The sequence below is a fragment of the Chiloscyllium punctatum genome, chromosome 22 (genome assembly GCF_047496795.1).
Source record: "Chiloscyllium punctatum isolate Juve2018m chromosome 22, sChiPun1.3, whole genome shotgun sequence".
NCBI lineage: Eukaryota > Metazoa > Chordata > Chondrichthyes > Orectolobiformes > Hemiscylliidae > Chiloscyllium > Chiloscyllium punctatum.
The window spans coordinates 67,350,485-67,368,885 of NC_092760.1; the positions used below are offsets into that span (position 1 = coordinate 67,350,485).

At 40.1% G+C, this 18,401-nt stretch overlaps 1 protein-coding gene across 1 annotated transcript in view; it reads right to left on the reverse strand.

Annotated features, from left to right (window-relative positions):
- Window positions 1-18,401, reverse strand: part of LOC140493745 (doublecortin domain-containing protein 1-like) — a 621,788-nt gene that overhangs the window by 489,278 nt on the left and 114,109 nt on the right. The window contains exons 6-7 of the mRNA XM_072592573.1: window positions 12,929-13,134; window positions 3,932-4,025 (exon numbers count right to left, since the gene is read on the reverse strand). Coding sequence (XP_072448674.1) covers window positions 3,932-4,025; window positions 12,929-13,134 — 300 coding nt within the window. The remainder of the gene's footprint in view (window positions 1-3,931; window positions 4,026-12,928; window positions 13,135-18,401) is intronic.

Here is an 18,401-nt window from a genome sequence, read left to right on the forward strand (position 1 = left end):
CATGTCAAGTCTTTCCTTGCAAGAATTTTCCATTCAAAATATTACCTTAGTGAATCTGAACCATATTCTCTGTATGATTTAAAGTGCCTTACCACTGGTTATAATGAATCCACAATTATTTTATAGACTCTGGACCCTAACACATAGAATTAAAACCTCTAATGGCCTGCCTTTTGGTTTATCTAAATGCTCTCATATTTTCCAGAAATTGTTGATTTTTATTCATTCATTTGTGGGATGTGGGTGTCGCTAGCTGGCCAGCATTTATTGTCTGTCCCTCGTTGCCGTTAGGAAGGTGGTGGTGAGTTGCTTTCTTGAACTGCTGCAGTCCATGTGCTGTGGGTTGACCCACAATGCTGAAAGGGACAGAATTCCAGGATCGTGAACCAGTGACAGTGAAGGAAGGATGATATTTTTCCAAGTTAAGATGGTGAGTGGCTTGAAGGGGAACTTGAAGGTGGTGGTGTTTCCATGTAACTGCTGTCCTTGTCTTTTCTAGATGCAAGTGGTTGTAGATTTGGCAGGTGCTGTTTGAGGATCTTTGGTGAATTTCTGCAGTGCATCTTGTAGATATTACACACTCCTGCCAATGAGTGTCTGGTGAAGGGAGTGAATGTTTATGGATGTGGTGCCAATCAAATGGGCTGTTTTGTCCTGGACAATTTGACCTTCATAGAGCTTTCCATTGAATATCAATTTCTATTCCTTGATATTGGCTCTTCACAATGTAACAATATTAACGTTCCATGCACATTGATCATTTTTAGGCAACAACAATTAAATTGTGTCTAATTTTATGATAATACAATAAGCAGATAATACAATATGATTAGCAATATTTGGGGATGAGTTCAAAACAAAATCCTACTATTCCCCTGCTATTGCAAAACAGCAAAATCTAACTATACCAAATAATTAAATGCCTCAGTAGTTTAAATAGTAGTTTTAAAAATGTCATATTTATTCACAGATGTTGCTTGCAGAAACTTTTTGGTTCCAATCTTATGGAGAAACTGATGTCCAGTTTGTTTCTTTTTTTTATAGATATTTTTATTAGAAATTTAACATTTTTACAAGTTTACAAAAATAAACAAAACTCTCAAGTACAAACATTGATATACAATTAAATCTTAAATATACAATAGCCAAAATTTAACAAAAGAAAAATACGGAGAAAGAAAAAAAACAAAACTCAACTAACTACTAATCTAACCTACAACTAACCAGAGTGTATATTTAAGTCTCTTACATTATTCAAATAAGAGAAAGAGAAAAAAAAACCAGCACATAACATAGAAATTGGGTAGTGAGATACATGCTCGGAATGTGTTAACATCAAATGTAACAAAACCCGTATTCGTGCGGGATTCCTCTCCTAAGGGACCCCAGACCAGCCAGGTTCATAATCTCAATTAAATAAAAGCCCCTTGTTAGGATAGCCGAAATATCTGTATTTATGTAATTCAAGAAGGGCTGCCATATTTTATAAAATAATTCGGTCTTTCGGTGCACCATACTTGTAAGGAAGTCAATAATTAATTCCATAATTAATCTGTGCCAACTTGAAAGTCCAAGAGGGCCCTCAGCCACCCAGTTTACCAAAATATTTTTCCCTGCACAGAAAGAGAGAGTAGAAAAGAGTCTCTTCCCGTACATGTCCAGGGAGGGAAAGTTCGAAAAGCCCAAAAGGAGAGATACAGGGTCCACTTTAATTTCCGTTCCTAAAATTTCTGTCAGGGTACTTGCTACTTTAGTCCAGTATCTATGGATCTTATGACAGGTCCATAGGCAATGTACAAGAGTGGATTAGTGGTGCTGGAAGAGCACAGCAGTTCAGGCAGCATCCAACGAGCAGCGAAATCAACGTTTCGGGCAAAAGCCCTTCATCAGGAATAAAGGCAGTGAGCCTGAAGCATGGAGAGATAAGCTAGAGGAGGGTGGGGGTGGGGAGAGAGTAGCATAGAGTACAATGGGTGAGTGGGGGAGGGGGTAAAGGTGATAGGTCAAGGAGGGGAGGGTGGAGTGGATAGGTGGAAAAGAAGATAGGCAGGTCGGACAAGTCAAGGAGACAGTAACTGAGCTGGAAGTTTGAAACTAGGATGAGGTGGGGGAAGGTGAAATGAGGAAGCTGTTGAAGTCCACATTGATGCCCTGGGGTTGAAGTGTTCTGAGGCGGAAGATGAAGCGTTCTTCCTCCAGGCGTCTGGTGGTGAGGGAGCGGCGGTGAAGGAGGCCCAGGACCTCCATGTCCTCGGCAGAGTGGGAGGGGGAGTTGAAATGTTGGGCCACGGGGCGGTTTGGTTGATTGGTGCGGGTGTCTCGGAGATGTTCCCTAAAGCACTCTGCTAGGAGGCGCCCAGTCACCCCAATGTAGAGGAGACCACATCAGGAGCAACGGATACAATAAATGATATTGGTGGATGTGCAGGTGAAACTTTGATGGATGTGGAAGGCTCCTTTAGGGCCTTGGATAGAGGTGAGGGAGGAGGTGTGGGCACAGGTTTTACAGTTCCTGCAGTGGCAGGGGAAAGTGCCAGAATGGGAGGGTGGGTCGTAGGGGGGTGTGGACCTGACCAGGTAGTCACGGAGGGAACGGTCTTTGCGGAAGGCGGAAAGGGGTGGGGAGGGAAATATATCCCTGGTGGTGGGGTCTTTTTGGAGGTGGCGGAAATGTCGGCGGATGATTTGGTTTATGCGAAGGTTTGTAGGGTGGAAGGTGAGCACCAGGGGCGTTCTGTCCTTGTTACGGTTGGAGGGGTGGGATCTGAGGGCGGAGGTGCGGGATGTGGACGAGATGCGTTGGAGGGCATCTTTAACCACGTGGGAAGGGAAATTGCGGTCTCTAAAGAAGGAGGCCATCTGGTGTGTCCTATGGTGGAACTGGTCCTCCTGGGAGCAGATACGGCGGAGGCGGAGAAATTGGAAATACTGGATGGCATTTTTGCACGAGATAGGGTGTTAAAGATGCCCTCCAACTTGCAGCTCAGTTACTGTGTCCGACCTGCCTATCTTCTTTTCCACCTATTCACTCCACCCTCTCCTCCTTGACCTATCACCTTTACCCCCTCCCCCACTCACCCATTGTACTCTATGCTACTCTCTCCCCACCCCCACCCTCCTCTAGCTTATCTCTCCATGCTTCAGGCTCACTGCCTTTATTCCTGATGAAGGGCTTTTGCCCGAAACGTTGATTTCGCTGCTCGTTGGATGCTGCCTGAACTGCTGTGCTCTTCTAGCACCACTAATCCAGTATTTGGTTTTCAGCATCTGCAGTCATTGTTTTTACAATGTACAAGAGTGCCCACCTCTATTTTACATTTGGGATACATTGGAGATGCCCAGTTTGTTTCTTAAACTGCATAGCAACTGCAGCTGGCCACAATTTTATCTCTTGAATGTTTCAAGTACGTAGACATTAATTTTAGAATTTTCTCATGTTTTTTCAGAATGTAAATAAATCCATGTTGCTCAAATTATGTGTGACACAAATTTATACAAATGATTCACAGAGAGGTGTAATCGTTTCAATAAATGCATCAGATTTTGTTAATTTTGATTCCCAATGCTCAAACTAGCTACACCAGGTAATTCTTTACTTGCTTTACTGTCAAAAATCTAAGATATCGATGAAATCATTCCAAATTAACAAGAACTAGTATCACTGAGTTGTGCCACAAATTGGAGCCACGTAATGTAGGTGCAAGTTGATCACAAGATTATGTCACTGTCGTTCACCTTCACCAACCCACACTCAGTGATAAGAATGTTCCATGCAGACTCTAGGATCTCCGATATTCACCTCAATACTATTCATATTAAATATAGTCATTCAGCCCGTGAATTCTAAAATAGGGGTGTCTCATGATATTGTAAGAATAGATCAATATTTCATGCTTCAATAAAACAGACACTTTGCAGTGTCAGGACATACCTGTTCTTAGGTCCCGTATTCGATCACCATGCCAGTCATACAGTCGTTTAGCTGGTGGTGCTAATTTGATTTTTTGAGTGCATTGATCTAGAAACTGTAAATGAAAATTAAAAGAAACATGAATAAAATGAATTAAATATTCCTAATATAAAAGGCAAAAGTAATTTTTTGAAGGCTATTCTAAAAAGCAGGATTGAGGGTTATGGTGATATTTAATAAACTTTTTAACATGTGGTGAGGTGTGAGGAGATCAAGAAAAGTAATTAGTGATTCCAAAACCAGAGATCACTGAGTAGACCAAAGGAAAAGTCAAATTTTACACCCAATCCACTTTATTTTTAAAGTTTATAAGAAAAGAAAATCATGTGAGATGAAAAATGGGCTGATAATTCAATATTATTTAAACTGCACTGTCACCTGAGATCGCAATGACCACTAGAATGAAGCCAGAGAAGTTGACAAATAGACAAATATCTCTGAAGATGTGAAGTTAGCAGGCATGTAGACCAGTAAAATACCATGGGTGCCATCCTGCTACTTACCCAATTGCTCCTGCCCACACTACAATTTTATCAGTGATGGCAGAGCCATTAAGAGACCCATCTGCTTTTGCGCATGATAGGCTCACGCTGAAAATCTACCTTAACAGAAGCTCTCCCGACAATGTCAGTACCCCATTGTGGTCCCCTCCACCTTCCTTGTACACCTCATTTCCCCTCCCCTATCTCCCTCACTGCACTTTGTGCCTGGTTCAGGCTGTACCCTGCTTTAACTTCAGGTCCACAGCTACATGCATTCCCAGCAGTGACCATGAGTTCTAGTGGCACTGCCATGATCAGAGAACTGCTAACCAATCAAACAGAGGTTGGACTTCCTGCCCAAATGCATTTAAAACAAGACAGATGGGTAATGGGGCAAGCTGCCAGGGTAGGGTTTCAAACTTCTTTTCACTTGGGAGAGAGGGGTAGAAACTTCAAACACCATGAAATCCACCCCTTAGTTTCTCCACAAGTGGAATTTTCTCATCTTTGTGCATCATAATGATCTAACAAGAGAAAAAGGAAGAGGTGAATGGTCCGAGAACACCATGGATAGTGGAGCAGAAGTCCTCCCCAAATTCTGACAAATATTTTATCCTTGAACAATCAACCCAAAAATAAGTTACAGATCTTTCAGCTCATTGGCACAAAATAGTTGCCATGGCTTTACAATTACAACATAATCACTGATTTTCAAAACAAATTCACAGTTTAAACTGCTTTGATCCAATATGATATCTAAGGCCCTTTTTTTTGTAAATATTTTTACAAGGATTTTGATTTTTTTTACAAAATTTAAAGTTACTTCAAAACAGTATAACAATCTAATAATATGACAACAATAACAGTAAACAAACTACTACTCTACTACACAAAGTTTAAAAGAAAAAAAGGAACCCCCCTACCCATACTACAATTCAATAAATACATTAAATAAAGAAAACTAAATTAAATCAAAGTGAACCAAGGCAAATTAAACTAAATTAAGTTACAACACTCAGCGCAACCACACCAAAGCTCCCCATCACCAGAAGCATCAAGTGGCATACCTGCATTTATTCGGAATTCTTCCTCCCAGAGGCCCCCAGCCTGCCAGACACAGCCTTCACAGCTACACAAAGGCCCTGAACAATATAGCTAACAAGTCTGCATCTATATAGTTCAAAAATGGCCACCGCGTCCTACAAAAGAGTTCCATTTTCTGGTGCATCATACTTGAAAGGAAGTCCGGAGGATGTGCTCCATAACTAACCTATGCCACCCCGAATGTCCTGACACCCAGCTCACCAGAATGTTCTTCCTCGCACAATATGAAAGAATATTAAACAGTTTCTTCCCATGTGCATCCAAAGAGGGGAGAATCAACAAACCTAAGAGGAGAGACACTGGCTGTACCTTGACCTCGGTTCCCAAGACCCCTTCCAAGACACTTGCTATAGTGCCCCAATACCTACGAAGCTTGTGGATAACCACAAGCAATGAGTAAGAGTACCAATATCCGTTTTACATTTGGGGCACATTGGAGACGCTCCTGTCTTAAATTTCGCAAGCCGCTCTGGTGCCAGATAAGCCCTGTGACGTATCTTCAATTGCATAGCCTGTGACCTATTGTAAATCGAAAACTACCTTGCTTTCTTCAAATATCCTCCCAAGCCTCTGACAAGATCTCCATCCCCAATTCTTGAGTCCAGATCCCACACAGCCGCTCAATGTCCTTTAAGACACTACCTCCTAATAAATGACAGAGAGTGCAGATTGAACGAGTACCCATGGACCGAAGTACCCTCCTCCCCACCTCAGACTTATAGGGACTCACCATTAATGTGGTCTTTTTCTATATAAAGTCCCTAATATGAAAATAACGAAAGAGGTCCCTCCTGGATAGTTCATATTTCTGGGTCAACTTCTGGAAAGACACCAGGACCTCCCCCTGAAATAAATCTCCCAAATAGGAAACTCCTCTAGACTCCCAGAGCCTAAAGCCAGAATCCATCAATTCCAGCTATAATCCTGGCATTCCTATTATGGGAGTAAAAGAGGAAGTTTTTTTGTAAATTGCCCTCACTTTGTCACATTATTCTCCATGCTTTAACCATATTAAAGACAATCGGATTTCTGCAAAACTCCATAACAGTCCTCATCTTGTCCATAAACAAAAAATTAATGAGGGGGCATTCTGCCTTGATGTCCAGCCAAATTGACCTGAAGTCCTGCAAGGCCAATCAGCCACATAGGGTAATAGGGAACTTAATTGATATTTCTTAAACTCTGGAAAATCCACACCCCCCATTCCCTGCGGGAGCTACAATTTGGCGAGGTTAATAAGAGGCCGTCTGTAACGCCAGATGAAAGAGGCGAGCCAACTGGTAAGCCTCTGTAGCACTTGCCTGAGCAACATCAAAGGGAGCATTCGCATGGGATATAATAAACGAGGAAGTACATTTATTTTCACCAGAGCTATTCTACCCAATCAGAATATCAGAAGATCCTTCCAGCATTGAAGGTCCTGTCTTATCCTCTCGAGCAACTGCACAATATTAGCTTTATATAATTGATCAAAGGCCAGGGTGATAAAAATGCCCAAGTACAGGAAACCTCCCTGTGGCCACCTGAAAGGGAATCGGATTCCACCCCCAAGATCGGGTATTTTAACAAGACCCCCCACAGGCATGGCCTCCGACTTCATAAAATACCCTGAGAAAGAAGCAAATAGATTAATTACTTGAATTAAACAGGGCACAGATATTATCGGATTAGTTAGAAAAAGAAGAATGTCATCTGCATAAAGGGTGATCTTATGCCATCCTGATCCTACCTCCAGGGTAATTATATTAGGTTCCCTCCCAATAGCCTCTGCCAATGGCTCAATCACTAATGTAAAGAGCAATGGTGAAAGGGGGCTGCCTCTACTAATACTAAAATTTTACAACCTTATATCACTAGTGAGAACCATGCTTTAGGGTCACTATATAACACTGCCACCCACCTGGCAAAGATCCCTCCAATACCAAACCGTTTCAGGACATAGAAGAGGTACGGCCACTCCACCCGGTCAAATGCTTTCTCTGCATCCAGGGAGACTACCAAGCCCGGAATCAACCCTTGCTTGCTTACGTGAACCATATTTAGTACTCTTCTAATGTTGTTAGAAGACATGCGACCCCTAATAAAACATATCTGGTCCTCCTTTATGATGGAGGGCAAGACCTTCTCCCCACTCAGGTTGCCTGAAGTGCAGAGATATGCCTTTGAGGCCCCGAGGAATCCTATCTACCTCGGGGTCCATAAGACGGTTAAAGTCTCTTCCTATAATCATATGATGCACTCCAAGGGCCATCAACCTGGAAAGTGCATCAACTAAAAATTTGAGGGGATGTGCCGGGAGACAATATGCATTCAAAATCCCATACACCTCTCCATGAATTAAAGCCTTAAGGATCACAAACCGCCCATATTCATCCTTAATTTGGTCTAACAGCTGAATTGGGAGATTCTTCTCGATGAGTAAAGCTACTCCTCTGCTTTCAAAATAAAAGGATGAGAAAAACATCCGGCTGAACCCTCCCTGCTGTAACTTTAAGTGCTCCTTATCTGTTAGGTTTGTTTCTTGCAGCAAGGCTACATTGGCACTTTCTTTTCTAAGACTTGAAAGTATCTTCTTTCTCTTAATTGGTGAATGATTCCCCTTAATATTCCAGGTGCACCATTTAAACAAACTATTAGCCATAACCGTCTGAGACAGCCCGTGAGCACCTGTGAAAGAACCCCACACATAATGCGTCAAGTGAAAACAGTAAACCGTTTGTATAAACTTGAGAATACAACTACAAAAACTATCAAATCAAAACTTCCAACGACTACTACAATAAACCAGCATATAAAACAAATAAGAGGATACTTTCCTCCTTGCCCACAGGGGACACTCACACAACCCACTAACCCCTCCATGGCTCCTTCAACTGAAGCCACGCCCCAAACCCAGGCAAAACAATGTAAAAAAATTACATGTATCTTATAGCAAGAAAATTAAAAGTGGGCATTCAGCACGTCCCATCCATATTTTGACCCTAGGCAATCATGGTATTTAAAACAAAAACCGGGCCCCCAAACCTCACCTCCTCCCCCCCTCCCCCCACCCACCCCCACCCCCCCCCACCCATAATCCCATACTAAGAGAGAGAAAAGAGAAAGTAATGATAGAAAAAGGGATAATGGGAGGGCTTAAAGAAGGGAGAAGATAGAGAAAAAGAAAAAGGGGACCCCCACATATTAAAAGAACAAATCAGGTAAACCAGGCAAACCACAGACAAAAAAAATAAAATAAACACTATTATCCATATTATTTGAGCCAGCCAGTCTACTTTAATGTGTCCAGGAAGTCCTTTGCTTTTTCTGATGATTCAAAGTTAAACACAAACCCTCCATGTGTGAAACATAATTTTGCTGGATATCTTAAAGTGTAATGAATATTCAATTCCCTCAGCCTCTTCTTTACCTCACCAAAGGCCTTCCTCTTGCAGATCACAGCCACAGAAAAGTCTTAGAAGAATATAATTCTTGATTCCTTGTATATCCTTCCCCACTGCTCTGGAAGCTTCTAACACCATTTGCTTAGCTCTATAATGCTGGAGTTGCAATAGGACTGGGTGGGAGTGCTGGTCCTATCCGGGCCTGAGCATTGAGGACCTGATGGGCCCGCTTGACCCACACCCAGCCCCCTATGATTTCAGCCTCAAAAACTGCAGGGTCCATTGCTGCAAAAAAGTGACTAGCTGGCTTTCTTCCTCCTGTTACAACAGCCCGATTGGTGGATGTTCTTCCGACAGCCTCGATTTTCAAGATCGTCAACCTGCTCCTCTAAGGCCTGTACCTGTCTTTCCAGGGCCTGCCGAGGATTCTGTTGTGATTTCGGAAGCCACGGTCCACTGCTCCACCTCCACAACGCTCTGTCCAAGATGCTTGATCTCCTGGTCATGCTTCTACAGCATGGCCGAGATCGGTTCCAGCCTGGTCCGGGTCTCCTCCATCGCTGAATTAATCTTCTCTCGGAGTTTCCCGAACTGCGAGGCCAGGCTTTGCTCCAAAGATAAGTCCCCTGGGACGTTCGCGAAGGCTAACATTGTGGTCATGGGTGGATCCGTTGCTGCAGGGGAGTGCCCTGCTTGTTGCAATCCTCACTGTCCTTTTCCCTTGGTCATCTTCCTTAATCAAAAAACTGACACACAGCAATTTTGTGGATTTAAAACTGTTGATTTGTACTATCTTGGATCTCCCCAGCTAAGGCCCTATTAAAATACAAGCTTTATACTTTCACCTCATCAGAATTCCACTGTGTTGAGACAGTATTGGAAACATGGCCAACACCATTGGTTCAGGCAATGTAGAAGGGCATCCAAAAATAATCATTACCCTCTTTGAGTATATTAATAAGGTGCCTAATGCTCATTTCAGGAGGTAATCTCAACATTTGTTTGCTCAGGACAGATAAGGTATCGTCCCTGCTGGGTTCAGTATTACCCAATCTAAATGTACTGTAATCTTGAGATGGACAATTTGAATGGCTGGATGCCTTTCCTCATCTATATTGTGAATTCCTAATTTACTACGTAGCTGTCATCGTAAACTTGTTGCAGTGTATTGTCAACTTCTGACATTGATAACATTGCAGCACCATTGCTCCACCAAACCGCAAAATTGGGCCCCAACACCTTCGTGCTGCACTGCAGAAGAAAATCTGTACTCCAACCTACTCTACGCATCTGCTTTAAAATTGGCAAAAAAGTGCTGTATGTGTTTGAGTTATAGGGAGAGGCCGAATAGGCTGGGGCTATTTTCTCTGCATCATCAGTGACCTTATAGACATTTATAAAATCATGAGGAGCGCAGATAGGATAAATAAGCAAGGTCTTTTCCTCAGGGTGGGGGAGTCCAAAACTGGAGGGCATAGGTTTAGTGTGAGAGAGGAAAGATTTAAAAGGGACCTAAGGGGCAATTTTTTTACACAGAGGGTGGTACGCGTATGTAATGAGCTGTCAGAGTAAGTTGGTGGAGGCTGATACAACTACAACATTTAAAAGGCATCTGGATGGGTATATGAATAGGAAGGGTTTAGAGGGATTTTGGCCAAATGCTGGTAAATTGGACTAGATTTATATAGGATATCTGGTCAGCATGGACAAGTTGGACCGAAGGGTCTGTTTCTGTGTTGTATATCTCTATGACTCTATGAGTGTAAATGGTAAGTTAAATTGTTACTTAAAAATCTATCAATCTAGATTAGAAAATAAACAAACAGTCAAAATTATAATTTATTAACAACACTAAAAGTGTCCTTCAAATTATAACATTGTACATATGAATGGACAGCTCCTTACTGAGCTGTCTGAACTTGTTTCATCTATATGTTAAAGAAGCATTAATGCATTCATCATAAATACTTTGCTGAAACAACAATGGAAATTTACACAAATGGGTTAAAACATTAAAGGAATTACCACTGTATCAGTAGAGCTATCCATCATATGAAGATCTTCCACTTTGTATCATGCATAAAGAAATGTTTTTAGAAACTATTCAAATGAGGGTTGTTATTTTGAATAACAGAAGTAAAAGCAATTTCACTAAAAGCCACATGTGGCTACAATGTACAGTAGTAAATGTTAAGTGATATCTACATTTTAAAAGACTCCAGGAAGAAAGAAAATCTAATTGTCTAAGTTAAGCACAATCAAGCATCTGTTGAACCTTTAAGTATACCCAGCAATCAAAATTGAATTGAACACCTCCATATCTTTGAACCCAGAATACTATACACATTTTTAATGTCCTTTTTACTCTTTTGACTTCATTTTAATTTCCTTGTTTTTAACACATTTCTCAATGTTGAGATTGAAAAATGCCCCTGTGACAAAAGTAGTGCTAAATCAAAGGATTGACTTGAGAAATGTAGGCTGAACAGTGAGAAAATTGAGACATAGAGTCATAATAGAGACATACAGCATACAAACAGACCCTTCGGTCCAACCAGTCCATGCCAAACATAATTGCAAACTAAACTAGTTCCACCTGCCTGCATTTGGCCCATATCTGTTAGGATTTCCATTTGTCCCTTTCAACTCTCAGCTTTTCTGCAATGATTCATTTTATCTTGTTGAAATCACCAACTAAATTGTTTTGAATATTGCAAAAGTAAGTTCGGCAAACCACTACTCGCACTCACGTTAGTTGTGAAGAAGAACCAATGAAGTACTTGCTAAATTTTTGAGTAAAAGTATGTTCTGTTTCTAAAGGAAGTATATTTAACATCAACATATTTATGTTAGCCTAATTGAAAAATCTCACACAGTTTCTTTGAATTGCTGAATTTTCCTTTGTTTGCTTGAGTGAATATTTCTGAATGCTATTAAACTTTTCCCTGTCCCTCAGTAAATGAACCTGTGTTTTTTTCTTCACTTTATACCAACTCCTGTATTTAGATACCCTACTGAATTTATTGAAGATTTTTCTTTCTCTGCTATGGGTTGCAAATGCTTTACAAATTATTCAAACTTTTTATTGTGTGGTTTATTACTACTGTGTTTCTTGCCTAATAATGTTAGCAATTATTATAATAATGTTGGCATTTTTGTTTCTTAAAGTCCAAACAAGATACATGGTTAATGTGAGATATTGATACCTTTCCAGATGGGAGCTAAGGTAAGTTCTGTTAGCTTACAGTTTGATTTCCTGTGTCGTTATTAAATATTAGAAATCCTTAATTGATAATACCAACAATAACTCTTCACCATGTCATTGCCAAAAGAAATATAACATCTAGGAACGGTGTTGATAATTAGTAGCTAATGCCTTATAAGATGCAGACATGTAAATTTAAATAGTTAGAAAAAAATGAGAAAAGTAGTGGGGTCTGTGAAAACCACTGTTCAAATAGTCAAGCAAATTACAGTAACAATTTGATATTTTGAAAGCAATTATTACATGGACTATCCTATCATCAAATGATCTATATAGTTTCAAGTTATTAGCAACCTCCAGGACGAGATGTGTACAAAAACTTTTTTCAAAAATTATATGTATTGAAATGATCCTGGCTAGCTAAAAACTAGGTAAAAACAATGACTGCAGATGCTGGAAACCAGATTCTGGATTAGTGGTGCTGGAAAAGCACAGCAGTTCAGGCAGCATCCGAGGAGCAGTAAAATCGACGTTTCGGGCAAAAGCCCTTCATCAAACTAACTTGTTAACATAATTATGTCATGTTCAATGTGTGTTTTATTTTACTTCTTGTTTAAAAATGATAATTTTCTTTTCAAAATAAGTAAATTACGCTGTTAAAAAATAATTGTTGTTAATTTTCTCAGTCAGCAGAACTTCTAGCCACATTCCTGGATGAGAGCTGGCACTCTGTGGGAAAGAAGATGTTTACCAAAAATAACACAATAAATTGCTTATCTTTTACCTGTTGTTTCTCCTCAAGTGATGTAGTGATTTCATACCCATCCTGCCCAGCTCCATTCTTAAAAACCAAGATTCTGACAGAGGTGTTTTCAGTGAGCTTCTTCAGACGCTTCGAGAGAACAGGTTTTGTTTTGCCACGTTTCTTATCAACAGGAAGCACTACTCCTTTCATTGTCCAACTCACCCTCTTGGTCAATAACATGTGGTCTGTTAAAAAAAGCTAAAGTTAACATTTGGCTCCATCTAATAAAGTGCCCTTGTCTGCCTTATCACTTTAACACATATTGGCCTTACTCCACTTTGCTGCACATACCTTTAAAATCTCTATCACTTCCCACTAAGCATGACATAAGCTGTAGCAAGCTGGCCATGCTGATAGTGGGCATAAATCATTATTCCTGAAGGGAACAGATGTTCAGGGTATGGAAGAGTAATATCACAATTTAGTCATAATTAAAATTCACCTTAGCATGCCTCCCTGACTAATCAGTCGATCATTCAGTAATGGATCCACAATATTACTTTTATTGCATTTTTATTTTGCCAAAGAACAGTGGTATTTTGCTTGTATGTAATAATGTAAACAAAATTATAATTTATGTTCTCCAATCTCATTTGAAGCCCCCAAGCCTATTTTCATTCAGATAAAGTTGAATTGAACTCATTGTAAGTAAACATCAACCAATTCATTAAAAGTAAAGGGGATAGCAATTTATTTTGGCCATGGTCAAACAGGTGGTATTGGGTCAGATGCCAACTATACAGTGCACCTGATGGTCAATTTTATGTCAATGCTTGATAAGAATTTCTACCCAACACAATTAAAGGTAGGGCCATAGGTAGTGTTCGAGAACAGGGAGACAAAGGATTCAAATGCATAATTCTTTGAAATTTGAATCACAGGTAGGCAGGGTGTTTAAGAAGAAATTAAGTACACTTGCCTTCATTGCTCAGACTTTTGAGTAAAGGAGTTGGGATGTCATGTTAAGGTCATAAGGGATGTTGGTGAGGCCTCTTCTGGAGTATTGTGTGCAGTTGTGATCATTTTCGTATGGGAAGGATATTACTAAACTGGAGAGGGTTCAGTAAAGATTTACCATCATATTGCCATGAATGGAAGGCTTGAGTAACAAAAATAGGCTGGGACATTTTTCATTGGGGCGTAGGAGATTGAGAGGTGAGCTTACCAAGGTGTAAAATCTTGAGAGGCGTAGATAAAGTGAATAGCAATGATCCTTCTCCTACATATTACCTTGACTCTAACAGTGCTTTCAATTATGACAGGGTTGTTAAGAAAGCATATGGTGTATTGGCTTTCATTAACAGAGGGATTGAGTTTAAGAGTCGTGAGATCTTGTTGCAGCTCTATAAAACTTTGGTTAGACCGCACTTGGAATACTGCGTCCAGTTCTGGTCGCCCTATTATACGAAAGATGTGGATGCTTTGGAGAGAGTTCAGAGGAGGTTTACCAGGATGCTGCCTGGACTGGAGGGCTTATCTTATGAGGAGAGGTTGACTGAGCTCGGACTTTTTCATTAGAGAAAAGGAGGAGAAGAGGGGACCTAATTGAGGTATACAAGATAATGCGAGGCATAGATAGAGTCGATAGCCAGAGACTATTTCCCAGGGCATAAATGACTAACACAAGGGGTCATAGTTTTAAGTTGGTTGGAGGAAAGTATAGAGGGGATGTCAGAGGCAGGTTCTTTACACAGAGAGTTGTGAGAGCATGGAATGTGTTGCCAGCAGCAGTTGTGGAGGCAGGGTTATTGGGGACATTTAAGAGACTGCTGGACATGCATATGGTCACAGAAATTTGAGGGTGCATACATGAGGATCAGTGGTCGGCACAACATCGTGGGCTGAAGGGCCTGTTCTGTGCTATACTGTTCTATGTTCTATAAAACTAGGGGGCATATTTTTAAGTTGAGCTGAGAAAGTTTTATAAAGGACTTGAGAGGCAACATTTTTACACAGAGAATAGTTGTGTGTGAAATGAACTGCCAAAGTAAGAGGTGGATGCAGGTACAGTTTAAAAGACATTTGGATAGAGATGTGAATAGGAAAGCTTCCTAGGGATATGGGCCAAATGCAGCAAGTGGGACTAGTTTAATTTGAGAACATGGTCGGCGTGAACTATTTGGACTGAACGGTCTGTTTTCTAGCTGAATGACTCTATAACTTTGTAGTGTCAAAACCACTCAATCAACAATCAGCTTCTTCACTTATGAATACAGTTGTTCACAAACTGTGAAAACACATTATCCTGTAAAGGCAGCATTGAAGATATGCAACCAAAAACAGAACTCTACTCCAGAGTCCAATTTCTCAGTTTAATTTAGTGTGATGTAATAAATAATAACATTAAATTTTGCAAAGCAAGTTTTACGGCATGATTCTTCACTGGACAATGGGTCATAACATCATTTAACATTCTAATCCCCATGAGAAACAGACTAGCATCGGATGGGAATGCAAGTCATATTTAAGTTATGCTCCCCACTGGAAGAAGAACCTGGTTAGACAAGAGCAAGATTGTAGATACACAACACAAACTCCCCACTCAGGACCTCATTGAGTATAGACAAGTTGTAGATAGATCACATAAAGACTGGGGGGTGGAACAGCAATAGACAAAATAGTCAAATAAGATAAAATCTTTACAGGGAGTAGATCTACATAAAACTTGCCCAATAATCTTCACAGTTAATAACACTGATTTTCATCTATGTATTGTAGTGCTGAGATTATATCATAACTGTGAGATGTGAAATGATTGGTATAATTATCTGCTGCTCCTTGTGTCACTAAATATCATGGGACTAAAAGCTGAGTCAAGGCTGGAATACTAGTCTGGTAACTATTCAATAAAAGATTCATTGCATGTGTCAGGATAATAACCCATAAAGGAGGGTCAGAAATCTGACTTTAAGTCTCCAAATACTAATGAGCTTTTTAATCAATTAAAATGCACACATCACTAGACTTCATGTCTGATCCCACTTGAGTTTGAAGGTTTGAAGGATGCAGACAAATAATACACTTTACTGCAGTGTACAACTGCTAAGCTCCCCACTACTACCACCACTTCTCTGAACTCTCCAATCATCTGGTCTCGAGCCTTAGACCTTGCTCTGGCTGCAACAACCTGGGTTGTGAAGGGTTAAATCAACAAGATTTCCTCCTCCAATTTGTTCTCTACTGCTTCCTATTGTATATGCATGTATGAACATAGGTGAGGATAACACAAGGCTTGTCACTCATTTGTTCAGATGGAATATCCTGCTCACACTCTATGGTTATTATTTCTACATACACCTTGAGATGATAACTATAATGTGTGAAAGATTCACAGTACCAAATTTTAACAAGATTCAATGCTCTCAGGGTAAGGAAAGAAAATTGGTAATCAGAAAAGACCATTCAATATATAGCAAATTCAATTGCATTAATCAGTAGCAAGAATGATTATGTTTAGCACGAAAGAGAGTGATCACAGTTATTGATGCAGCTTTCTTTCTCAACTCCATCTTGGATTCTCCTCCTTTGCTGAAATTTCACCCTGTATATTTTTCCCTTCAAGCTTCTCCAAGATTGTGTTTGATTGGCTGACTGCTAATACAACATGATGATGACAATGAACACTACTGCTTTGCTTCTTTATGGTTCTTTCAACAATGTGAGCAAGGCTAACCGAATAATATTCCCCCCATCTGAAATAGATATGGCTGACTAAAAGGCAAAATGGAAATAATCTTATCACCGTTTGTGAGGAAGTCAAACTGAGTGAATGGTCACACTTTCATAAATTGTTGAGATATATTTCCCCCAATACCATCTCTATATATAGTTGTTGAAATGTAGCAGGCAAACAAACTCCAGACTCTTCTTCCATACATCCTGCAAGGCATTATGAATGAAGAATGGTGAAGTGAAAAATTCTTCACATCTGGTTTGTAAACCCAAGCATCAGTTGTTGGTACACAGCTATTTGCAGATTTCACCTAACCTCAACATTTAACAAGTTTAACTTTGTAGAATAAATACATCTTGGAAAGGCATTTACTAAATGCATTGATCTCCATGTTTAGATATTATCCTTGACTCAATGTGGCATTCTCAGCTCTGGGACTCAAGTAAATAATCAAGCTGACATTCCTGGTGCAGAGACAGAATTGCTGGAAATACCACCTTCTAGGTGAAACAGTAAACTGAAATCCCTTCTACCCTCTGAGGTAAATATAAATGCACAGTATTATTTGGAAGAAAAGCAAGGGAATTCTGCCAGGTCTCTTAGCCAATGTTTAAAACTCAACCTACATCACTACAACAGACAAGCTGGGCATTTCATCTCACTACTGTTTGGTGAACCCTGCTGAGCACAAATTGGTACTATGTTTCTCTACACCACAATCGTGAAGAATGAAATAGAGTGCAAATAGGCTGCCAATTCACTATTGGCCATTTTGTGCTGCTGCCAATGGTGACTATAACTCCCACATTAGCAGTTTTTCAGATCGTATCATCAAAATTTGACTGTGCCTTATACCTGGTGTGTAGTTAGATTATTCCCACATTATATACATTCACGTTTATGGCATATAGCTTTTAACTACACTATTGTCCAATAACTGTCAAACTAAGTAAATGTAAGTGCTTTGTATGGGTTTAACAGGTTCACATTAAAGCTGGGCATGACACAATGTTCTTCCACACCCTAGGATTGGCACAAAAATAAAACTCAAATGTGCAAGGCATGAATAGGGATTGGCATTTCTTAAATGAATCATCACCTGAGTCATCTCAAAGTGATAGGATATTGACATGAAAACCAAAAAATTATCAGAATCATGACTGTGCACTAAAACTAGAAAAATTATGCAGGCATTCAAATTTCCAAAAACGTTAATTTTTCATTGGACATTGCAATTCATTTTTCTTGTATTCAACACATTCATCACTCAGCATTTGTGCCTGTGCAATGTACTCTCAGTAAAGGAGGTTATATTAAAGATACTACCTCACTTCAGCTGGTATATAACTTCCAATACTAAGTACCACAATTTAGAAAGGATCTGAAGAGTCTGGAGAGAGTGCAGAAATGAATCACAAGAATGGTTCCAATGAAGCACTTCAACTATGAGGATAGATTGGAGGAGTTAAGTCTATCTTCCCAAGAAAAGAAGACTCCAAGAAGATTTGGTAGAAGTATTCAAAACCACAGAAGTCTGGACAGAAAAGGTCGGGAGAAACTGGTCCCGTCTATGAAAGGATTGAGAAGGCACACATATAAAATTAGCAAAAGTCATAGGACAAAAAATATTTTAATGTATGGCTGGTTAAGGCCTGGAGTTCACCCCCCGAAAAATGGCAGGTGCAGGTGTATTGAACCATTCCGCAGGGAATTAACTGTTGTCTGAAAATGAAGTATACAGCATTACAGGGAGAATAGTGGGAGTATGACATGAAACAA